The following is a 26,339-nucleotide window of genomic DNA, read 5'->3' as shown; positions in this document are numbered from 1 at the left end:
TAGATGCCTGTGATTAATAAGAACCTGCTGGTTGAACTGACATGAGTTGAATGAGGAGGAGTCATACTGCTCCACATTCTTCCTTGGTGTTTAAAAATGAACCCATAAAAAACAATGACATTTTTAAAAGATGAATTTTCCACAAACACCCCAAGTCACTTATAAAATCTGCTGCAGAGTAGTCTCTACTTACTGTTCAGATGCTTCAGGTCAATGCTTATCTAAACTTATTATTAAAGGCTCTATGAATTTTTACATACCCAAGTTAAATAATACTTGAATACAGCAAATGAGCACTAAATAAAAACAATTTTTTAACCTAAAAATAAAATGTTCACCAAGGCTAGCTCTTTTACTTGGAATAAGCCATATTCCAGAACGTAGAGGACTTTCTAAAGTCAACCAAGGTATGTAACTGGCGAATGCTGGTTCTGGCAATGACCCTGTTCTCTACAGAAGCAGACAGCACATCAAAACAATGAACTTTGGTAGACATGACCTCAAACTGTAATGTAAACACTAGCTATGAGCTAGTGTCACAGAGGTAGAGTACTGGAGATGACTAACAGGTCAGCTATATTTAAAGACCTCACTTAGGGTAGTGACATGACAACAAACCATGCCATTTACTTCCTTCCTTTACCACTATATTATGTGATTCATATTACCACCCATGATTCTCTCCAAAGAATTATTTACCTTAGTTTTACATTCTTGAACTTTGTGGTGGTTTCCATTATGAAGAGTTGCTGGTGTGGCATATAACTCTTTTTCCAATCTATTAACTTTTACTTCATTAAGGATTTCACCCCCATAGTCTCCCAGATGATATCTTGAAAAGATAATAAAGTATAAGAAAATAAAGCAGAGTTTAATGATTAAGAAAAACATATTAAAAATTATGGCATTTAAAGTAACTGTTTTCTGTTTTTTGAGACAGGGATTCTCTGTGTAGCTTCGAAGCCTGGCCTGGAACTCACTCTGTAGATCAGGCTGGTCTCCAACTCACAGAGATCTGTCTGCTTCTGCTTTCTAAGTGCTGGGATTAAAGGTGTGCGCTACCATCTCCAGGCCATTTTAGGTAATTGAATGAGCAAAATAGAACTATCAATTTGGGGGGATGGGATGGGGTGAGACAGAGCCTCAAGTGTCCAAGTGGCCTCAAACTTGCTTCAACTCCTGATCTTCCTGTGTCAACCTCAACTGCTCAGATTTCAGGTATGGACCACCAAGCCTAGCTTTAGGGTATCAGATTATTGTTAAGAAAAAAGTTACAGAAACAACAAACTTTATATTTAAAATTCAGTTAAAAACACAACAAGAAACTTTAAAAAGGTCTAAGGCATATGATAAATGAATTTCTCACATAAAGTACTTTTTAATCAGGCACTGGGAATATTCCTTAGAATGTTTACTTCAGCAGTAACACAAACTCCCTAAAAGGTAATGGACCTTCAGTCTATTTAATTATGCAGGAAAATGATGTGGGAGTGTCATATATCAATCTGTTGATTTCATTGGTTGAGTAATAAACAAACTGCTTGGGCTCATAGCTTAGAACATAGGTGGGTGGAGTAAACAGAACAGAATGCTGGGAGAAAGAAGCTGAGTCAGTGAGTCGCCATGATTCTCCCACTCCAGGCAGACGCAGGTTAAGATCATTCCTGGTACGCCAGCTCGTGGGCTAAACAGATTATAAGAAATGGGCTAGTCCAGGTGCGAGAGTTAGCCGAGAAAAGGCTAGATATAATGGGCCAAGCGGTGTTTAAAAGAATACAGTTTTCCGTTATTTTGTAGATACTAATTCTGAAGAATAGAAACAGGAAATTTTGCCTTTCAACCATTCATTTCCTTTAAACAGTGTTGAAGAAAAACTAATATAAAGAAAAGGGCAAAATAATCCCTCGGTTTTGTTAAAAAAAAAAAAGAAGTACAATGATTCTGACAATATCTAAAAAGATTAATTCTCTATACCAAAATTCTCCCAAATGAAATCTAAACCATAGCACGTTTATTTTAAAAACAACTAGTTACTACAAATGTAAGCTAAAAATGAAATTCCACTATACAATCACTCTCTACGGACATAAAGCCTGGCTAGCATGGCCCTAGTATGAACAGTGGCAATGTTACCTTTTCTCCACGACTTCCAGAGTTAAGTGCAATAATTCCCTTTTGGTTTTCTCTCTTCTCTTAATCATTTCCAAAATTGTTATGGCTCTGCTGAACTCCCGCCTCAGCTTCAGCATCTTTTCATAAGAGGCTTCATCATTCTTACGGTTCTTTGGAAATAATAACAATTTTAGAGAATAATGAAATTATCCATGTTTCCAGTTTCATTTAACAAGCTCTTACTAAATCTGAGTAAGTTTTAAATTATTAAAACAAACAAACAAATACCCAAATAGTAACTCCACAAGAACTCATCTGTTTAACTTTGAAAATTTATGTATATTGATAATTAATGGCACAAAAAGAATAATTCCAATATAGAAAAAAATCCAACTGACACAAAATGTAGTATATAAAAATTATGAAATCCTTTTACTGCAGTAAAATGCTACCCAATGATAAAAACAGTTCTACCAAGATCAAGGTACCTAAAAAATAGACTAAGTCTATATACTCTAGAAAAATGACAAAGCTTCACTTCTAGCAACTCAGAAAACTAAAAATAGTACATTGATAGCACCTCAAGAAATGGCATTCTCATGCTTTGATAGATACATCATTGAAGGGGATGAAAGAGATCTAGCAAAAACTTTAGACTTCAAAACATTGGTAACTTTTAATTTTTAAGCATAAAACATAACTTCAATAAAAGATGGTTTCATTGTAATAAGCAGTAGTCATCATAATATAAAATCACCAGTGACGTGTGCTCTCAGTCCATGTCCCCACAGTGTGACTCACACGAGCCACATTTAAATACAGACCCTTCCTACTTCTCATCTAATACTGTCTGCTAGGCAGACCTACACTTATGCAATCTTCTCACTCTTGAGTTAACAACTAAATATAATATTAGAAAGAATCTGAAGAATATCAAAGGTTTACAAGAGATTATGAATGAAAATATTAAGTCCTGAGTTTTATTTTTCTTTTTTTGCATAGTTCCTTAGACTTGGAAAATATTCCTCTACTGAAAATAGCATAAATCATATTCCTTTATGTTACTGCATATGGAGTACTTTTAAATGCTAACAGATTATCTTATTTTATCAAAAGATAATTGACCTTATCTCCCTCTCCCACATCAGTACTCAGTAACAAAAGGTAGCATGTAGAGCATAGTTGTAAGCAATTTGAGGGTAAACGGGAAATAATTTTTAACTGAAAAAAAATGAACACAATCAACAGCAAACATTAAAATGCCTACTATTCTGCTAATATTCTGTGTGCTTCCCAAATGTGCACAAGAGATACAAAGAATCAAAAAAGTGAACATTCACAATGCCACACCCACTTAAATTACCCTTCTTAGCCTTTTCTTTTCTCTGCTCTGTCTGTTCTACTCTTCAAAACATTATTTATTTTAAAATGATTTCAAACATACAAAGTTACAAAAACAGCACAAATATTTTCCATGGATATTTAACTAGATCTCCCAAAGGTTTAAAGTTTAACTACGTTTTTTTTTTTAATCTCTAGTTAGGTGTATAAATATACATAATATTTGCAGTATTTTCCAAATTTGAGATGAACAAATGTCCCTTAATATTCAATCTGCTTTTCCAAAAATAATGTTTTTATATAATCACAGCAGAGCAACCAAAATCTGGAAACTAAGATCAATATAAAATTAGTGAGATAGTAATTTTCAAAATTAACTTTTTTTAAGTTTGACTCCAAGGTTAAAGACAGTTTTTAGTTCCTATGCTTCTAATACTCTTTATTTGGACAAGTTACTTTTTCTGTGATCATCATGACCCCATTTTTTAAATGGAGAATATTTATTTTTATAGTGTATTCTTCAATTTAAGTTTCATTGACGTTTCCCATGATTACATTCAGGTTGTATGTTTTCCACATAATTAACACAGAAATGATACTGACTCTGTCTCACACCCTATCAAGAGTTAGATAACACAATTTGTCCTCTTATTGCTGATTACTCAATTAGGATGGTGCCTGTCAGGTTTACCTGCTAAAATATTATTTTCTCTTTTAAACTAACCTAGTATGCTGTATAATTACATAAGCATTGCTTGTCATTAAATTTTTTCTCACGAGTCTAATGTTCAATGGTTCTTTCACCTGGAGTAATTATTAGTATTATGGCTACCAAATGGTGAAGTTTAAACTATTTCTGTTGATTTTTAAAAGTTATGTATGACATCGAAAAAAAGATGTAATAAATGGATAAAGAAAAGGCACATATACATAGTGAAAGTTTTTCAGCTATAAAAATGAAATTAAGTTTAAAAGAAAATAAATAAAATTGGAGATCATTATGTTAAATAAAATAAGCCAGGACTCAGAAAGACAAATACATTTCCTCCAATGTGTAGAATCTAGATTTAAACTTGTGTGTACACAGATGTGTACATGTGTAGTCATGACAACAAAAAGAGGATGAGTAGATCTTGAAGGGAGGCATTAATATATGTCATATTAATATGACAAAGAACGTAAGGGAAGACTGGTTGTTTGAAAGAAAATGGCCCCCAAAAGGCATGGCACTATTAGGAAGTGTGGCCTTGTTGGAGGAAGTGTGTCAACGTAGGGGCAGACTTTGAGGTCTCTTGTTCAAGCTTCCGGTATGACTGTCAGTCGACTTCCTGTTGTTTGCAAGATGTTGGACTTTCAACTCCTCCAGCACTACAGCTGCTTACACACCACCATGCTCCCTGCCATGTTGATACTGAACTAAACCTTCTGAAACTTTAAGCAAGCCCTCTCAGTTAAATGTTTTCCTTATAAGAGTTGCCGTGGTCATGGTCTCCTCACAGCAATAGAAACCCTAAGACAAAGACTATCTGCAGGTGTTAAGAAGAGGACCAGCAGGTGGAGAACAGTGTTAGGAATGGGGGAAGACAGCACAAAGACAAACATGAAACTCATCACTTTGAGTTAAAAACATTTACATGTACCCAGTCTCCACCTTAACCTCCCATTTATCTAAGTATGGGTTCACGGGCTATTCTATGAGTTATGATTCATTACTCTCATTATTTTGATGCTTAAACTTTCCCGGATCTCTTCAGGTTAGCTTCTATGTCCTACTATGGCTCCAAGGTTATTTTCTTGCACAGCAGTATTTTTCTCCCAGGCTTATCTTTATGCTTCATCAATATTAAAAACAAGTTTACACTGACACTGTTTCTGTTCTCTTCAAATGGCCTTACTCTCTAGTTTCTAACTCTTTACCCCTTCTTATAACTGTCTCAGCACCAACTCGTGCTTCTTTTGAAAAACCTTTTCATTTATGTTTTATTTTATCTTAATGGTATGTGTGTGCACCTATGTATATATGAGTGCAGGTGCCCACAGAAGCCCCAGTGTTGAGTCATCCTGGGATTGAAGTTACATAAGTTGTAAACTGCAAGCCAAACTTAGCTCTTCTCTAAGAGCAGCAAGTGCTTTTAACTGCTCCATCTCTCCAGCTCCTCAGGATTAACTCTTCTTATGCAGCTAAAAATTATACTTCTGTACCTACCATCAAATCCCTAGGGAAGTGATTTTTAAACTGCTGTCATTTGAAATCAACTGCAGATCTTTTTGTAATAAAAGATGATTCACAGATGACTGATGTGCACAGGTAGAACTGGGAACCTGGGAGTTTCCTTTCCCACCCAATTATTTTTTCTGAGTAAGAGGTAGACAGATGGCACAGGCAATAAATAAGACTGTATCTATGTAGTTAACATATTAAATACACGTGTTGGTTAGGACTTTCTAACCAGTACATTCAGATAAGATCATCTGATGTAAAAACGTCCTAAAGCACTTATTAATGTCGAAGTTAATTTTAGTTCAGTGACTTATGGCTAAATTCTAGACTGCCATGCAAGCACTGTTGTGCAAACAGTAGTCCTTTTGACCTCTGAACAAGGTATAAGTGTTTTCTAGTTTATTTAATGAAGCAAAGAAAGGGAGCAAGGCCTCATGACCAACAGTATTATCCCTGCATGCCCCACCCTGCCCACCTCTTCTATACGTAGTGTGCATGATCTATGAAGCACTTCCCCATCTTTCTAATTTTGAAACACAATAAACGTTTGTTTATAGCACACCGTGCGTGGCAGAGATAATCCATCTAGTCTACAATTGAAGAGAAGAATGAAAAGCAATGAGTACTGAAAAGGAAAATGTAGTACCCTACAGAGGAAAACGAAAATAGTGAGCTAGACAAAGGTGAGAAGCAAAGTCAGGAAAAACTGGTTTGGTGATTGTGGGGTGGTGACATGCCAAATTTAAGAAACAATTACTAGTAATTTTTAACAATACACAACTGAAAAAGATCTAAGTATACTTTTACATCCGGAATGTCACCTTTATGCAAATAAATCAATTTCAAACTTTCACACCTTCTCACTAGAAGAAGCACAATCCCACTTTCCCTCAAGAAACGATCATTAACAGTCATGTTCACGGTGTAACCCAACCAACAACACTGCTTTCAAAAGACAACTTCAGATTGGCCATGCTGACAAGCTTTTCTTCACAGCCAGTCCACATGCAAACAGTTACTGTGGTCACAAATTTAACTCATCTCAATCTTTTCTAATTAAGATGTTACAACCCCCAAATCCTTAGCTCTTCTCTGTTAAAACTGGGGCACTAAACTACGAAATAGGTCTGTGCTAGTGACAGCCATATATTATTGGGAAATCCATCCTCTTATGTTTAGGAAAACCACATTCATAAAAAAAAAACCTCATACAAAAATTCTAATTATTAACCAGTAGGAGAGTTTTTCCTAAAATAATACAAATCCTGGCATCTGCTGTACTTCACAGCTGTTACATTAACAGCCGACAAAGATAAGCTTTCAATGTCAACAGAAACAAGAATCCACAGAAAATGCTTTGTTCCAAATTATAATTCTTCAGTTTTTATCTTAAGTGTTCTTGTTTTCTTGTGAAATTAACAGACTATGATGCCATATGTTGTATTTACTGTTCCTTCCTTATGATAAATGCAAGTCAGCGAACAATCCTCTGAAACAATACTTCCATTTTTATTTTTAATGTATCACTCCACAGCCAAAATTTTAGTTCTCTTAAAATCTGACTCACACTTCTGGAATTCAGATGTAGACATGTCTGTTAATTTATAATCTGACACAACTGAAAATTAAGAAAGTGAGGAAAAGATGCCATTGTTACTTTTGGTAATTTTCAGAACAGGTTTGAAAGAAGTTTTCCTTACTTCCTAAGAGACCATAAAACTTAAAGGCAACAAGACCTTTTTCAATTGTACGAACAAGAATGCCATTTCAAAACTCCCCAGAAACCAAGGAAAAGTAGTGTTCAGATTCTTAGCTTCTCCAATAGAAGTGATTCATAAGTGAACTCAAAACCTGCAAGTGTATAGGCACACACAGCTTTTCCTATGCTTACAACTGGAAGTCGAAACTAGTTATTAACAGATTGCTAAGGCAGGCAGTTTAACAAATGCTCAAAAGATCAACTGAAAGGCAGGCTTTCAGGTCATCAGTGTCACAGTTTTCTAGTAAACACAATCAAACTACAGTCAATGAAATACAATGTGGATATTACCTTCCGAGTCTGCATTTTCTCCGTTCTCCTCCGAAATGCAACGTAAGGATCATTGTTGGTAGAGCCATCTCTTTTCTCTTGCTTAATTTGGGGGATGAGGGATGGCCCCCTGCAGTTTTTCCGCTTTCTTACCCAGTAGTCATATACAGCTTTAATAAGGTAATCGTCTTCATTTAGCAGCAGTTTTGCTTCTTGAAGCGTTACAAGCTAAACAGAAAGCACAAGATGTCATCAAGGGCAATGCTTAGAAATCAGTTTAAGCTACAGCAACTGAAGAAAATGTGATCCATTTAAATAATTACACTTAGATATTGGAGTTGCTGGCGAAGATGTAATTCTATTCAACCTAACAAAATACATCTAAGTCGGGATGCTATTTTTTTTAAAAAAAATCAGTATTTTGCCCAGGGAGATAGTGGTTCTACTATTTAAAATATTTGATAAGGGGCTCAGGACATGGGGTTCAGTAAGGAACTACAACTAGAAAGACAGAGGGTCACTGAAGAAGAAAGGAGGTGTAAACCTCTAGACTATACACACTCACACACACGCATACATACAAACACGTACATACACACACATGCAAATATTTAACAAAGTTGGACGAGTGATACTTGGAAGGACTACCATTGATATATCTTGTATAAATGCTGGAATAGAAGATACCTAGAAGTCTTCAAATTTTCTGATATAAGAAGATTCTACAACATTTGAAGTTGCCCAGTTTCAAGTTTATTAGCATCTATCTATCTGTTTGGTTTTCAGTAGAAACTAGAAGATATGAATTTCTTTTTATCTACCTTCAAAATATATTGTAATGACTATTTTGAAACTGATAAATAAAAGGACAGATTTCAAAATTATGCAAGTTTTGAATCCTTTGTACGAATTACATATAAAAGTAACTCCATAGTAGAGCTGGCTAAACGCTAGAAAACTCTTGTTCGCAACACTTCTGGTTCAAGATACTGACATAAGGCTGATGTTCCTCAAAATTAAAATGTATAAAAATTTGCTTAACCGTATATAGTACTTTGGTCCTTGAGAAGACCAAACCAGTCACTTACTTTTTAGCAGAATGTAATGGGGGTGTCACTTACTTAAATGAACTATAAATTAGAAAAACATAATGCCATTTTAAGGCTGGGAAGCCTTGCTGAAGTGATACCACCCAAGTCACTTTAGAGAAGAGTCTTTTTTCACAAGTTGAGATAGAACCTAAGACATGTTCCCTAGAAGTCAAAAATAAGCAGGGAATTTTCTCACAATATTACACATTGATCTGTATGCTATATACAGTCATTCAAAAAGATATGACTCAACAAAACATTTCTCATATGAGTTCCTGTGTTGACATAGCTTGACGGAATAAATGCACTGATCACTGCTTTCCCTAAATCTATGCAGTGACTCTGAGTTGAGTAACTGGTCCATTATAATTCGGCTGCCCTACCATATACATGCATATATACACACACAAAACTCTTCCTATTGCTACAGCTGGAAGTCTAACTAATTATGATAAGGTTGCTAGGACATGCGAAACAAATACTGTAAACACATGGTCAAAAGATCAACTGAGGAGTAAGCTTTCAGCAGCTCTTCAATGTCACTGTGCTCAAATGACTAATGATAGCAAACACTACCAAGCTCCACTCAGCCAAATCATTAAAACCTTGCTGCATCACTTCAACGTTTCCCAGCCTTAAAACATAATCTTTTTGTATTTTAGAGATCATTGTAAGCAACTGACACCTACATTGCATTCTGCTAAAAAGCTAAATGAATGGTCTGATCTTCTCAAAGAATAAAGCAGTATATATGATTAAGCAATTTTTTTACACATTTTATTTACAGGTACATCAGCATTATGCTGGCTGAATTCATAAAGGAGAAATAAACCCTTTAAAGCCTATGTCAGAGCTCTTATGGAAAGCATTTGTCACAAACACGATGGTATCTTGAACCGAGAACAGTTAAGAACAAGAAATTTCTTGTATTAAGCCAGCCCGAGTATTGGGTTTACTTTTATATATGGAATTCATACAAGGAAGAGAATATGCTAATAATAAACACATGTATTCCAGTCCATGTGACAACTGAGTATAAAAAAGGACTAGCATTTCTAAACACGATCTTTTCTTAAAGTTATTTTAAAAATTATGTTTATTTAACTTGTATGAGTCTATGTAAATGAAGGCCTGAGCATGCCATTGCTCCTGTGTGGAGGCAGAGGACAATTTGCAGGAATAGGTTCTCAATTTCCACCTTGTTGAGGCAGGGCCTTGTTTCTGCTGCTGCACTGTGAACTCTAGGTTAGCAAGCATGTGAGCAAGCTTCTAAGTAAATTTCCTGTCTCTACCTACCATCCTATAGGTATCAGGATTGCAGATTAAGGCCACTGCATTTGAGTTCTGAGAACTGAATGACCAGACTTGTTGCTGCTTTTACTTGCTAGCCATTTCCCTGACCCTCTTAACATGACCTTAGATTGCTTCAAATTGTTAAAAAAGTTCTTGGAATGGTAACATAGAGTACTAAAGTCTACAAGAACAGGACTAGAACAAGAACTGAGCTTTCTCTCCGATTTCTTTGTACATCTATGTGTCTTTGGGAGAGTGTAGTAGATTGAATTTAGGACCTAACGCAGGCTAGGTGAATGCTTATCTACTGACCTACACACTATTGTCCAGAGCAGACTTCCTAAAGCTCATAACATCCTACTTCACACTGACAGCATCACAGCAGCATCATGGGCTGCTCTCGTGTTCTAGAAGCCAGGAAAAACAATGCTGTGCTATGTTGTATGTGTTGCTGATACTATTTTGCAATCTTTGCTAATTAAATCAACAACTTAGTCTATTGTAGAATAAGGAGGAGAACAAGAGCTCCTTTCCAGTCAACAGACCAATAGAGATTCCTATCCCACACCACACTGACTACTTTGTATGCTCCTGCATGTGCCAGAAGACTAAACCATCTCCATTTACTCCTCCTTTCTGGTGCTCTTTGCTCCAGCTTACAATGTCCTTTTGTTTTCTTTTTAAATATCCTATAGTACAATTAATAATTTAACATACAATTTATAGTTAAACACTGACATTTTTCCAATGTCAGCTATATTTTACAAAAATCTATAAAATCAAAACCCCATGCCATTTACTTATTGGTGCTTGCTGATGAGTGGTCCTCAGCTCCTCACTGTGCAGTTACAGGTAGGCACGAGTATGCTGGGCTTTTCCTACCACTTTGAAAGAATCTTAAAAACCCCTATAACTTAGCATGCACTTTAGTCACTAAAAAGCAGTGGGAGTGAGTAGGGGCTGGAAAAAGGTCTGCAGTAAATTTGCTCTGAGCTGCCTGGTCACCTGGGTATCAACAGACAGGAGGAAACTACAAGCTCTGTGGTATCAAGGACCATTAAGTTTGCTGGCAGATAAAAACCCAAGGCCTTGCAGTGTCAATATATTTTGAATAAACAAATAAATTACAAAAGAAAATTGAAGTTTTTTTATTTACAGAAGTAAATCGGGCAAAAAAAAAATATTACCAGCTCACCATTAGTTCAGATTGTAGAGAAGGGGAAAATAAACTAAGATAAATTCTCTAAAGAAACTTACAAAATGTAAATAAAAGCAAGACAAACACAAAGCTGAAAGAGAATTTAGGAATTTAGAATAGATTATTGGTGAAATCAGATACAGGCAGACAGTGCAAGAGCTTTTCCTCTGGGAGAGGTTACATTTCTTTTCTGTGAGGGTGACTTACTACAGACTATCTTTGTCTTACCTTTCTTTTTCCAAATCTGCTGGTATAACTATAATTACCTACATTAAATTTAAAGTGCTAAATGGTATTTTTTTACTTTATGTTCTTCAAGAATGAGCAATAAAGGTTGGTTTACATTGAACATAGTGAAGGATGACATAATTTTATGTAGATAACACAATAAACATTTCTACTTATCAAATGACTCCAAATACACAACTATGGAAAGCCAACGCAAGGAAAAAATATCAGCATTCAATTGAGTAGAAATATACACTGTAACACACTAAGTAATATACATGTATTAAATTGAAGAAAAAGCAAGACTTTTATCAAGGGCCCAGAAAATGGAAAAGGTTTTCAAACTACAGCAATGAAGATTTGACATAATCACAAAGTCTCAAGGACAGGATTCCTGAGAAAGCACAGTAACATCAGCCATGAATTACTTTTCAAAAGACTCGCGTTCAAATCAAAAAAGTCTTCTATTTCAATTCTAAGCCTATTAATGAAACAGCTAAGTAACAGTATGTTCCTTGTTCACAGGGAACCAAAACTAATCCATTAAAATTCATATGATTGCCAGGCTTAGTGTTTTGCTCTCAACGGTTAGGAGGTAAAGGCATGAGGATTAGGAGTCTTAGGCTAGCTTGATCTACATGAGACCCTAAATAAAACAAACAACAAACCCAAAAAGCCAAACAAATAAATCACACTATTCAACTACCTGTATATTTGAGAAAATTACTAAAGAAAAATCTGTGTAATCCATTCTTTCATTCAAAGATTTCACTACAGCTTTCATTTATAAAAAAAAAATTTTCCTAGCCACATAGTGCTAAGACAACTACCCTCTGCAGCAATGTGAACAATGCTGGTTTCCCAGCAATACAAAGTTAAAACAAACCTGGGGGTAACAACACTTTGAGCTGTAATGGAAACTATAAACACTAAATTTGAGGGCAGGAATGATGGCTCCGCAGTGAACAACACATGTTGCTCTGCTGTGGACCCTGGTTTGTTTCCCAATGCTGCATGGGTATAACAACCACCCTGAACTCCAGTCCCAGCTGATACAACAACTTATGTCTGCAGGCACCAGACATGCACATGGAGCACATACAAACAGGCAAGCAGCACGGTTCATAAAATTTTAAAAATCTAAAAGAATTTAAATTTAGAATTTCTTTCATCGATTTGATAACACACATGCACTAAAACTATCACTGCCTATAGTGCAACTATTAAAAATTATGTTTTGAAAGCCAAAGAGGACGAGACAACAAAACAGCCCAGTATCAAGATACTTTTCTTGAAAAAGAACCATTTGACTATTCAGGATGTTCTAGGACTCTTCCCAGGAATATGATACAGAAATGATAAAAGGTAGATAATAAAATCTACTTTAACCCCCCCAAACACCTGTTAATCTCAAAATACTTTATAGTGGTATGGATTTTGGCTAATTGAAAAAAAATTAAATTATTTTTCTATTCCTGTTTAAAATAATTTGTATATTGACACAAATGCAAAATTATGTCATTGTATATATATTTCTATTTCTCTTAAAAATATTTTGCACATTGTTTTAAGTATAAGATTATTTTTGTCCTATTGTATGTATGTTTATACTTATGTTTAGGATATTTTGTATATTGATGCAAATTAGGGATTTTTTAAAAAGATTTATTTATTTATTTTGTATGCAGTGTTCTATCTGCATGTATGCCTGCAGGCCAGAAGAGGGCACCAGACTGCATTATAGATGGCTGTGAGCCACCATGTGGTTGCTGGGAATTGAACTCAGGACCTCTGGAAGAACTATCAGTGCTCTTAACTTCTGAGTCATCTCTCCAGCCCCAAAGTAGGGATACTTATGTCACAGTGCACTACACATTTCTACCTCTGATTATGATATTTTTGTATACTGTCACAATTTTGAGGTCATTGTCCTCTGTACAGCTGCTTACAGATTGTTTATTTTTATAATGTGAAACTTTAGTTTTTAAAACTATATAGGTTATTAAGAATTACAGATTAATGTTGCCCTTAATGTCTGTGCTGCTGGGGTTATACCTAGGAAGCGATCGCCTGTGCCCATCTGTTTTAGGGTACCTCCCAATTTCTCTTCTATCAGGTTCAGTGTACTTGGACTGATATTAGGTCTTTGATCCATTTGGACTTGAGTTTTGTGCATGGTGATAGATATGGGTCAATTTTCATTCTTCTACAGGTTGACATCCAGTTGTGCCAGCACCATTTGTTGAAGATGCTTTCTTTCTTCCATTGTATACTTTTAGCTCCTTTATCGAAAATGAGGTGTTCATAGGTTTGTGGGTTAAAATCTGGGTCTTCTATTCGATTCCATTGGTCGACTTCTCTGTTTTTATATCAATACCAAGCTGTTTTCAATACTGTAGCTCTGTAGTAGAGTTTGAAGTCAGGGATGGTAATGCCTCCAGAAGTTCCTTTATTATATAAGACTGTTTTGGCTATCCTGGGTTTTTTGTTTTTCCATATAAAGTTGATTATTGTCCTCTCAAGATCTGTGAAGAATTTTGATGGGACCTTGATGGGGATTGCACTGAATCTATAAATTGCCTTTGGTAGAATTGCCATTTTTACTATGTTGATCCTCCCAATCCAAGAGCAAGGGAGATCTTTCCACTTTCTGGTATCCTCTTCAACTTCTTTCTTCAATTCCTTAAAGTTCTTGTCAAATAGATCTTTCACTTCCTTGGTTAGAGTTACCCCAAGATATTTTATGCTATTTGTGGCTATCGTGAAAGGTGATGCTTCTCTGATTTCCCTCTCTGCTTCCATATCCTTTGTGTATAGGAGGGCGACTGATTTTTTGGAGTTGATCTTGTATCCTGTCACATTACTAAAGGTGTTTATCAGCTTTAGGAGTTCTTTGGTGGAGGTTTTGGGGTCGCTTATGTACACTATCATATCATCTGCAAATAATGATGATATGAGACCCACACTGGGACACTGGACTGGGCTCCCAAAGTCCCAATGAGGAACAGAAGGAGGGAGAAGATGAGCAAGGAAGTCAGGACCAAGAGGGGTGCACCCACCCACGGAGACAGTGGGGCTGATCTATTGGGAGCTCACCAAGGCCAGCTGGATTGTGTCTGAAAAAGCAGGGGATAAACCCGGACTCTCTGAACATGGCGGACAATGAGGGCTGCTGAGAAGCCAAGGACAATGGCACTGGATTTTGATCCTACTTCTTGTTCTGGCTTTGTGGGGGCCTAGCCAGTTTGGATGTTCACCTTCCTAGACCAGGATGGAGGGGGGAGGACTTTGGACTTTCCACAGGGCAGGGAACCCTGACTGCTCTTCAGACTCGAGAGGGAGGGGGAGAGGAGGGGGAGGAGGGCGAGAGGAGTGGGAGGCTGGGAGGAGGCGGAAATTTTTTTTCTCAATAAAAAAAAATAAAAACCAATAATAGGGAATGTAATTCACTAACTAAAAAAAAGAATTACAGATTAATAGTCACCCATATTTGTCATTGGCTAAACAGACTGAGCTCCCACAACACAGGAAGATGCCATAATTCTAGCTCCTCTCTGTTTCTCATCTCATAGCTTCTGGCAGGAATCTAGCACCAGGAAAATGAACTGACACAAATCCTGGAGCTTCACTATGGATTTTAGCTGAGTGGAAGGAGCAGGGTAGAAGTCAGTGCGGCTACTTCTTCAGGCTGTGACGATGGACTTTAAGCAACTGTGAAATGTTTATTAAAGGTCACCAGACTGCGTACAAACCACAGGTTAGAAATGCAGACCTGGCCTTCTGGGCAAAGGGAACAGGGAAGATCTATAAAGAGGCACAGAGCATTGAGAGCCAGGTGGAAGAGTCTTTATCATAAACCACCTAATAATTTTTCCTCCTTCTTAAAAAAGGTTTTTAATAAAACCACGACTAGCATAATGAAAAGTCCAGATGAGACACCATAAAAATGGAAGAGGTGGATAAGACAACATGACACTTCAAAACAAAAATCACTGGTTTTATTTAGGATACACTGGCTGTGAGTGGCTATAAAGAAGTCAACCATCGCATACAATGCTGGTCAACTACATGAGAGACAATGCCCTTAATTAAGAAAGAAAGAGATGGGTGTGAAAATGATGAATTTGAAAATTCTGCTATGTTAGAAATGTTATAGAGAAATATTGCCTGGAGCTTAGCAGGTAGAAATAGAACTTGAGGGCCAGCAAGAAGCTGATGGGAACTTAAGATAAAAGAGTAAGCTGAGGACAGGACACCAATGTGAATATTAACGCGTGACAGAAAAGGGCAAAGGAAAAGGAGAAAACCAAAATCATCAAATGTGGCTAATATCATCTGATATAACACAGGGGCACTGAGGTGAGCACAGGTTGAAAGAGGCTCCTGGATGACAATCTGGACACCACTTGGAACTTAAAGAATTCAGTGGTATGAGTAAAAGATTATGCTATGTAGAAGGCACTAAGTATTTCAAATTATCCTTTGAAAATTAATATATGACAAAAAGAGAGGGACAAGATGGAAGTTTGTTGGAAAAGATGAGATTAAATGAAAGAGTTATCTTGGCAACAAAGATCCTAGGATACTTTTTTGAGAAGACAAAGACTTAAGAGATGTGAGAAAAGGTAAGTAAAAATGAGATATGTAAGAAATAGTTATACAAGCAAATAGGAAGGGCTAGGATTCTGCCTTTGTAAGAGGATAAAAAGAGATACGAAAGTAGGAAGGAAGGAAACTGCAATTCATGGGTGATGGGTCTCTATTTCCCCCACATACTGTTAGAAGCTTTCTAACTGGGGCAGGGCTGGTAGAAGGCAAGAAGTAAATGGTCTTCCTATGAGGAGCAGTGTTAGAAAGCATGTGAGAAGAGGGTGTTAGTTTACGGAGATAACAAGATTTATAACTGAAAACATTAAAAATCATTCTAGAAAATGTTTGCTTTAAAAAATGGGCATGATTCGCAAACCAGCAATCCCAACACCCAGCAGGTAAAGCAGGAGGAACTACAGCAACTTTAAGGCCAGCCTAAAAAAGACCTTCTGCTTTACAAAGTATTTTATTAAGGTATTGATATTGAGAGGAAAGTCAAAGAAAGAGAACGCTACTTAAGGTAGCTTGTGGCAAAACAACAACAAAACCATTTCACTTAGAAATGACTACAAATGTACAAAGAAGCTTACAAGAATAAACCATTTCAAAGAACACCTGTATACTTTTAGACCTAGACTCATCCACTGTTATCTTTAATACTTTTATCTAAACTAACAACATCTTTTTTCTTTTGATTTTTAGACAGTAGCTCTGTAGACCAGGCTGGCCTTGAACTCAAGAGATCTGCCTGCCTCTGATTCCCAAGTCTGGGATTAAAGGTGTCCACCACCACCGCCTGGTATTACCAACAAACATGTAATTATCAACATTTATATTTACACTATATATTTATATATTTATAATTTTGCCAAGTAATTAGAAATATGACTCTATTATTTCCCCCTTTTAAGTATGAGGTATGATCTAAGTTCCGGAACTGGAATTAGCTGTCTCAAAGTAAAGAGGATTTTAAAAAGACATGGAAGACCATCTGGGATGAGACAGTTAATTTAAAGGGTCTTGGTGGAGATGCCAAGAGGTTTTAAGAGAAGAGGGAGAAAAAAAAAAATCCAGAAGTCCCTCAAAGAAGTCATGAGCAGAGGTACATGGCTTATTAGATCCATTAAAATCAGCAAAAAGGTGACATCACTCCCAAATGCACAGGGTAAAAACACTGAGAATAAAATTTCAACAAGTCAGCTGCACTCAAGGAGGCTGCGGCCAACCGGAGCTATACAGGAAGCTCCAGAACAGCCAAACAAGGTGAGAGGTCTTGCCTCAAAGAAATAAAACAAACAGAACAAGAGGAAGCAGAGTACAGCTCAGAGAAATAAAATCAGAAGGGACAAAGCTGCTTAAGAACAACGCTGGAGACAGTTGCATGATAAAGAGGAGAGTTTAGTAGTAGCAAAATTTCTTAGCATGCACAAGGTCCTGGAATCAGGCTCCAGCACCATGGAGGGAAAAAGAGCAAGTGAACAGAAAATAAGCAACAGATGAAGACTGACAGTAACCACAGCATTTGGTAACAGTCTCAAAATAGACTTCATTGCAGCCACCTCCAGCATGACAGGAGCAGAAACCTTGCCTGTCTTTTTAAGTTTTTCTTCTATTAACCTATTAAATACTAGTTTACTACAAACTCAATCCTCTGCCTTGTGATACCATGACAGCCCTCAAAAGGAATTAATGGAGCAGAGAGTTAGTAGGAGGACAGCTAGCCTTTCGGGGGTAACTCCTTGGTTCTGATAACAGGCTCTTCTCACGGTCCTCTGTTAACAACTCTGCCACTATTTCTTCTGTGTTTTTAAATAGGAGCTATCATGTCCTCGGTTTAGCAACTTGTTTGAAGGCCTAGAATCTAATTCCTAAGCAAAGAGAAAACAAGATGGCACTAAGCATAAGTGCATAATATACTACCAGGTGTGTGCCTTTCTGTCTATCCTGTTCCTATTTGATAGTTTATTTATTATTTTTTATGTACACTGGTGTTTTGTCTGCATGTATGTTTGTGTGAGGGTGTCAGATCTTGGAATTATAGACAGTTGTCAGCTGCCCTATGGGTGCTGGGAATTGAACCCAGGCCCTCTGGAAGAGCAGACAGTGCTCTTAAGCGCTGAGCCGGCTCTCCCAGCCCTGTTCCTATTTGAATAAGCTGTACAAAGGTAGAGCTTGTTTATCTGTTTCATTCAATGTTATCATCTATTTGTTTGCCTAGACACTAAGATAGTAATCAATTCAACGGGGAACAGAAGACTTCTGATGCTATAATCTCAGCCATACCAAGTGAATTCCCATTATGGAAAACTTATGGAATTTTCCATTATGGAAAATTTATTTTGGAATAAATTCCACCCAGCCTAGATTTGCTGGGAACATTTGTATATAAAAGGACCCTAGAAACTGTTTGATACTTGTGGATCTGAACTCAGAGCAACTGTGAGCACAAACTGTGAACATTTTAAAACATGGTCTCATGTTTCGCAGGCTAGTCTTAAATCTGCCATGCTGTGAATCTTTGAATCCTAGTCATACTTCTGACTACCTCTGAAAAGCTGGGATTATACACACATGCCACCACACCTGGTTATATAGCAGTGTTAGGAATCAAATTCTAGGCCTTGAACATGCTTGCTAAACACACTTTACCAACTGAATTTTAGCTCCATAGAACATTGGGTGTTACTTTCAGTCAAAACAAGGGTAAGACTGGTGAACAGTACAGTCAAATAGTTTTTCCAATGGAAAGGTTTTGAAAATGTTCTGAAGAGCTGGTACACTTTAGAGCAGTGGTTCTCAACTTTCCTAAGGCTGCAAACCTTTATAATACAGTTCCTCATGCTATGGTGACCTCCAAACATAAAATTATTTTTGTTGCTACTTCATAACTGTAATTTTGCTACTATAAATTGTAATATAAATATGTGATATGCAGGATATCTGGTATGTGGCCCCCCCCTAAAAAGGTCATTCATGACCCATAGGTTGAGAACCACTGCCTTAGAGATGTAAAGAATTTAAGTTGTAAGGGGAATCAACTTTTAGGTAAACTAGTGAAAAAAATTAATAATCGATTGTATAGTTTATTTGCAATTTTTGTTATATCCCTAACTTCCTTATAAATAATTAGCACATTAATATACCACACCATACCAAAAGTAATTTTAAAGACAGTTTATTTAAAAATCTAATTATGCAAAAATACATCTTTTATTATAGCAAGCTTGCAAGACAAAAATAGCATAAAGAGTACAAAAATCCCCAATAATTTCATCATCCAAATACAACCATTGTGGGCATTTTGTTGTATCTTCTTTTTCTTACTGTACATATGCAAATATGCCTTACCTAAACCTCAGTTGCTGAGTAAATTCTATATCCTCTTTTCAAAACTTAGTATCATGCAATAAACAATATCCTCTGATATTAGTCACCTTTCAAACTCATTATTAAAATGTCCGCATTATATTCCATCATACAGGTAAATGTCTCTCTTTTAATTTTTGTGGTGCAAGGGAGATGATACCAGGTTTTCCACATGTTAAGTAAGAGCATCCCATCTGAGCAACATCCCCAGCAATCTATTTATTTTTCTGCAGATAATTCTAGACATGAGGTCATTAAGTCAAAAGGATAAGCACTTAAAGTCTCCTGACATGAGCAGTTTAATTCTTTCTAGAAAGACAGCTACTATTCTAAATTCCTTGTGAAATTTTGCTTACTAAAGAAATTCTCATTACTTTGTGAATGATTTTCTATAACTTAGCATTTTGAATAATATGCCAGTTATTAAATTTAAAACTCATTGAAAATAATGGAAACTTGTATACATTTGGGCAACTGAACAAGATTTAAGATAACTACCTCAGAAATCCAATTAAAACAAAATTAGGTGTGGAAATATCAAAAACATAGCAACTACGCAAAGGATCAAGGCACTCAAACACTATTCAATCCATATGGAAAAACTCAGGATGTTATTCTCCATGCTCCTATTCAAGAAAATGATGAAATATTTAGTTCACACAGAAATTCTAGGATGTCAGAAAAAGAAAGAAATTCAACAAACAGTAAAATGCAGCACATTCCGACAACACACTTGGATGAGGGGAAGCTAAAGTGTTAACTAGTTTAATTATAAAGAGACACCTTTACATGGTACAGTACCTGGTTAGAACTGGCTTTTTCAAGTCTGTCAATCATAATTTCAAATTGCAAAGGTTTAATTTCCATCTTTCTGTTAAGTCTATTTAATAATGTCTCATCTTCCGAATCCATATCATAATCTGGTTGCTCGTTGTCTAGGTTAAAAGCTAGGGAAAAAAAAGAATAATTCTTTAAACTGAGTTGAAATCATGAAGTTGTACACACACAAATCAGTTTTAGAGACTGTAAAAGGGCAGGCATATGGCTTTACACATGATTTAAAGTTTGACAGAGTAAAACATCAACTCAGAAACTATTTTTAAAGTACCCTACACATAGGACAAAATATAAAATAGTAGTTATACGAAGAAGTACAGGAGAACATTAAAATCTGCAATTAAGCTTAGCATACAACATATAATGCATATCACTGAAGATAAAATGTAAAATAAAAATGTTTTAATGGTGTTAGAATGGCAAACTAATTACAACATAAATTAAGGCTAATTCCTATTCTTATGATAAAGTTAATAAATTACTCCCTATATCTCCCTCTATTTAAAAAAAAATCAAGATACACTAAAATATAAGAAATTGCAGGAGGAAAATATATGGACAGTTTTAAATTCAAACACCATAATAACTAATTTAAAATATTTGACTACATAAAATTTTAAATTTCTATATATAAAGTTTTATAACAATAAGTCAAGAGACAAAGAACTAAGGGTAAAGTAACACATAAAGAGCCACTTTCCTTATGATTTCTCAAAAATATAAGCAAAAAACTAATCTTAAAAAAACTGGCAAAGAATTTTTAGTGGAGAATACCAAAGGATTTTTAAACATGCAAATTAGGCAGACACAGATACAATATTTGTCACACATCAGCTAGATAAGATATAAAAGCTGACATTAAGCTAGTTGGAGGATAAGAGGAGCAAATTATAACTGGTATTTATCAATTAAAATACATATTCTCTGACATAGTAATTCCAATAACTTAAATTTACATAGAAAAAATACATAAAGGATTTTTTTGTGACACTATGAGAAAAAAAAAATTGCAAACGAAGCGTTCTACAGAGGAAAAGAGAAATGACAGTGGATACATGCTCAGACTGTTAACCAAAGGCCAGGCGGGAATGAGCTGTGAGCAGTCGCGATGAGGTGAGGCTGAAAGGGCGTGTGCAGAGGGCCAAGGTGTACAGAGGACATGGGCGGGCACACGCACATGTGTTTTACGTGCAGAGTATTTTGAGAAAAAAAAGTTGCTGATAATTTGCTACTTCTGCTCAAGAGAGGCTATCAAGATAGGAGTTCAAGGATGGAAAAGGGAATACCAATTTTTTCTCTGATATGCATTGTTAGGCATTTTAAAATATCTGTGTCTTTACTGAAAAGGCTAAAGTGCACAAATAAGTATTGAAAATATGTAGTGAGAATTGAGAACAAAGCAGTAAGAAAAGTCAGTCACTAGCGTGCTGGTTACTTAATGCTGCCTGCACATGAAGGTGAACCCATATGTAACTATCCTCCACATCTGTACTATTTGTACAATTAAGTATGACATTCTTAGGGGTAATTCCCAATAGTGACAATAGAAATAGGGGTATATGCTTATTAACTTTAATAAAACCAGTCACTACAGATAAGATTTGAACTCTAATTCATTCTTTAAAATACTTTACCACTAAAAACAATAATAAAAATAAATGTTAGCCAATACTTATATACTTTTATACTAATTACTATGGACTAGGCAATAGCTAATTAGTGTGCTTTATGTCTACTAAATCGACTGTCTCAGCTTCCCCATGTAGTAGATATTTGATGCCCCAATGAGTCTTAGATTCTGAAATTTTACAATGTTAGTGTATTTAACTTGTACTATATCCTACACAAGGAAAACTACAAAGTCAGGATTCTAGACTTTTATTGGTTAACTTAGGACATACTGCTCTGTACTTATGATTGATTTAAAAATACACTTGAAATTTAAAAAAATGTAGTTTTTAGCCTTTATAATTATTTTAAATTTACATGATTTCATTTATTCAAAAAGGCAGCCCAATTCATATCAAACTCAATGAGAGACATTATAGAACCTATAAACTATACAGATTACTAAACACTAGTCTTTTTTCCATAAGAAAATGCTATTTGCAGTTGCACACAATGAACACCTTTGTAATGCAGATTAACAACAGTTAACCTGGTAGCTGATACCGTAGAAGCTAAAGAAAGACTTTCCTAACTGCTAAGCAGCATTAACCCAGTATGCTACTTTCCAGTCATCAGAAATTCCCAAAAGTTCAAGGGCAAGGCTATATATAAAATTTGCATGACCATCTTGTACACACCTACCTAATCTTACTCACCTCTTGTTCCTCCACCTCCTATCTGCTCTATCTTCTGATTCTATGCTGACAAAAGCCAGCACCCCCACTTGTGAGGTGGGGGGAAAGGACAAGAAAAGCTGGGAAATAGTTTAGAAAAATTAATGGTGAGAATTGACAGGAGATCTGACAATGCGCTAAATCAGAATTAGGGCAAAGACTAGCTTAAACTAGCACTCTAATTATTCTAGCACTACCATTTTCCCTTTTATCTGAAAACTATACAAGCGTCATTAGACTTCAACTTCCTGCTGGTTCCAAACCAGATACAGGTGTTTCAGCATTCTGTTTACCCCATGCACGGGTTCCTTATGTTATCAGATAAAAAGGCAGACTCTCTTGTAACAGCTGTTATTTATATAGCTCTACTAGTACTCGGGAAAAATGAATACTAAAGTCTGTTGGCTAAAATAGTATTTGTTAAATATGGTATAAGACTCAAACTATAAGCAGAATATTTCTAATTTATTGAGAACTCAGTTTTTGAAACCCAGAAAACATCTTTTCTTGCTATATAACAAATGATATAAACAATGGGTTAGTGTTGCAGGTCAGTCAATTAAACAAAAAAAGGAAACACTCCCTATATACAAGAAAAAGAGAGGTAGAGAGAGCTGGAAGAGCTAGAAATTGTCTTGTACCTCAGGGAACATTGAAGAAGTGGGGGCAGAAAGATTTTAAAAGCCAGAGGCACAGGGAGCTCGCTGATTCTGTGTCTTCTAGTTATGTTAGAAGCTATACCCATAACCTCTCATCAACATGACTGACCAAACATGGGCTGACCAATGACAACAATATATGTCAACGTGGATGGGGCGAAAAGTCCACAAGGTAACCCTACAAGCAAATAAGGAATGCTGGGTAACAGAGAAACCATTTTCTTCAGGGAGGAGCACATCAATTGGTTGTCCAGTGTCAAACAGTCAGCCCCAAATATATATACACACAAGTAACACAATATGGACCAAACGGATTATATTTAGGAATATCTATGCATACACATATGCATATATGATTGTAATAATAAAAAAGAGGCCATGAAAGAAGAGTAGGGAGTGACTATGGGAGAGTTTAGAGCTTAGAGGAAAGGGGAAAAATACTATAGTCATAACCTCAAAAAATAAAATTTAAATAAAAAGGCATCGACAAGGTTAATAGGGACATATATGTCCCTGTATGTAAATGTCTTGTGGTAAAAGTGTATCAGCAACAAAACAAAAAAAGAAACAAGAGGATTTAAAGATGTGCATAATCATGCTAAGAAGGAAAAAATAAAGCGGGAAAGAAAGCAGAAAATTCCCTTCAGTGTTCACCAAGAAAATTTGGTTACTTCTGTGAGAAGAGCAACAGCTGCTGCATGGGAAAAAATTCTGTATAGTCTCTTGACAGAATATATAAATTCTCTTCAAGTTGACTAGTTATATCTTAAGGAATATATGCTTAGTTTAGCTAGGAGTACCTTTCAAAGTCAGTTAGCATTTGGCCATATTCATATCCAAGTATCTAATAAGCACAGTAGCCTAATGAAATGAAAACACATATAACCAGGAAGATCATATTTTCAATAGCTGAAATATGGTGAGATGTTTTCCAATGGAAGTAGCTAACTAAGCATGGTATAACGCAAGTGGTATCCAATTCAGTGGAGCACAACAGTGAGGCAGCTGCTCTCATCACTTCACAGTACCACTAGCAACATGACAGCTAACTACTATATACTACCATGCTCATTACAGGTTGCATGGTACAGGGAAACATTTATTCTCTCCCCCTATTTTTCCTCTCACCTCTCAATCTCCAGGAGGGAAAGATAAGGAATGGTAATACTAATTAAGTTTCTTTCTACTCCTTCACAGTTTCCTGACAGGTGGAGCTGGGTATATGATCTCTCGTGTATGTCTATCCTCCTTCCTTTATTCCTCTCTCCCTTCCTTCCTTCTAAGCCTCCACCGAATGGTAAGCAAAAGTGGCTGAAGCACCTACAAGTGAAGACCAGATGCCACCATTGCTTCAGTAACGAGTGGTACAATAAGCGTTTCTAATGAAGGTCTTAATTAGAAAGTCATTTAAGACACATTATTTTTTAACTTCTGATGCTACTTTAAGTACTATTAAAACTGTTTCTCAATTTTAAAGTAGGAAAGGGAAAGGAATGGTATTTTGCCGAATATAGTATTTTTAAACAGTCAATATTTTCTGCTACTGCTTTTTATTTGTTGATATCAAAACGTTCTGTTTTCTATAATCTGGTCTCCACCTCATGGTCTTTAGATAATACAAACTCTTCCACTTGTTTTACTTATGCTCATATTATTGACATAAGAGTGCAGCACCATGTGTAGTGTAAGTATTCTCTGACATATTGTACTGCCAATCAGAGTCCTTAAAAATCAAGGTTTTACAAATAACAAAGCCTGTACTGTTCACCTCTCTACTTATTTGTGAATTCATAGCTCTTTACACAAATCATCTTGTATTTATAGAAGTTTACCCTGCCCCGGACACTTACCCAGTTCTGTCTGATACCTTTTCATAGATTACTTGACAACAAACAGGGGTGCCTATTGTTGCGGTAAAACACCAAGATCATGAGCAACATGGGGAGGAAAGCACTTATTTTAGCTTACAGTTTACAGTCTATCACTGAGGGAGGTTAGGGAAGGAACTCAAGGCAAGGGCTAATGAAGAAGCCATGGAGAAACACTGCTTACTACTGGCTTACTTTCCATGTCTTACTCAGCCTGCTTTCTTATACAACCCAGAACAACATGTTCACGGGTGGCATGTCAATCACTGATTAAGAAAATGCATACAAGGCCTGCCCATGGTCCTATTTGATGGGAGCATTTTCTCAGCTGAGGTTCCTTCTCAAATGATTCTAGCTCATGTCAAGTTTATATAAAACTAATCAGCACAGTAATAGATACAAAGAGAAGAAAGCCATTTCCTTTGGAACTACAACTTAAGAAACAACATCAAATCACTGCTAATCACCAGTATCAGCTGAGTATACTGAGACATTTTTGAAAACTAAATTCTAATCTTAAATAATATGAAGTAAGATTTTTTTTTTTTTTGGCTTTTTCTAGACAGGGTTTCTCTGTGTAACCATCCTGGCTGTCCTAAAATTCACTTGGTTGACCAGGTTGGCCTGGAACTCACTGAGATCCACCTGCCTCTTCCTCCCAAGTGTTGAGATCAAAGGCTTGTGCCACCACTGCCTGGCTGGAGATAACATTTTTAAAATAGAAGAGAGTAGTATCATTATTTGGAATTTTGAAGACAAACCTTTTCCTATTCTATAATAATATACTGTGACAAAAGCTACTTAAGGGACAAAGGGTTATTCTGGTTCACAATTCCAAGTTACATCACAGTAGGGAAGACAGGAAGGAGCTGACAGCAATCGGAATGATGCATGAATGCTAGTACTCAGCTAGCTTTCTCCACCCTCCTACAATCTAGGATCCCCTGTCAATGGAATGATGCCACCCACAGTGGGCACGCCCAACAAACATACTCATAAGACATGCTAATATAATAGACAATCCCTCTGAGACTCCCTTTCCTGGACATTCAAAATTCTGTTAAATTGACAATTAAAACTAAACATCATATGCTACGATTAATAGTTGCTACTTCAATAGAGTCTGGCTTTCTAAGATGTTTTTATTACATACATTATGTATGA

At 36.2% G+C, this 26,339-nt stretch overlaps 1 protein-coding gene across 2 annotated transcripts in view; it reads right to left on the bottom strand.

The window, feature by feature from the left end:
* Positions 1-26,339, bottom strand: part of Epc2 (enhancer of polycomb homolog 2) — a 95,004-nt gene that overhangs the window by 20,934 nt on the left and 47,731 nt on the right. For both annotated transcript variants that reach the window (XM_005346392.3, XM_013346040.2), the window contains exons 3-6: positions 20,271-20,416; positions 7,725-7,931; positions 2,134-2,282; positions 700-832 (exon numbers count right to left, since the gene is read on the bottom strand). In XM_005346392.3, coding sequence (XP_005346449.1) covers positions 700-832; positions 2,134-2,282; positions 7,725-7,931; positions 20,271-20,416 — 635 coding nt within the window. The remainder of the gene's footprint in view (positions 1-699; positions 833-2,133; positions 2,283-7,724; positions 7,932-20,270; positions 20,417-26,339) is intronic.

Source organism: Microtus ochrogaster, chromosome 4 (assembly GCF_000317375.1).
Source record: "Microtus ochrogaster isolate Prairie Vole_2 chromosome 4, MicOch1.0, whole genome shotgun sequence".
NCBI lineage: Eukaryota > Metazoa > Chordata > Mammalia > Rodentia > Cricetidae > Microtus > Microtus ochrogaster.
The sequence above is the reverse complement of the archived record's forward strand: the minus strand, read 5'-3'. Positions and strand labels throughout refer to the sequence as shown.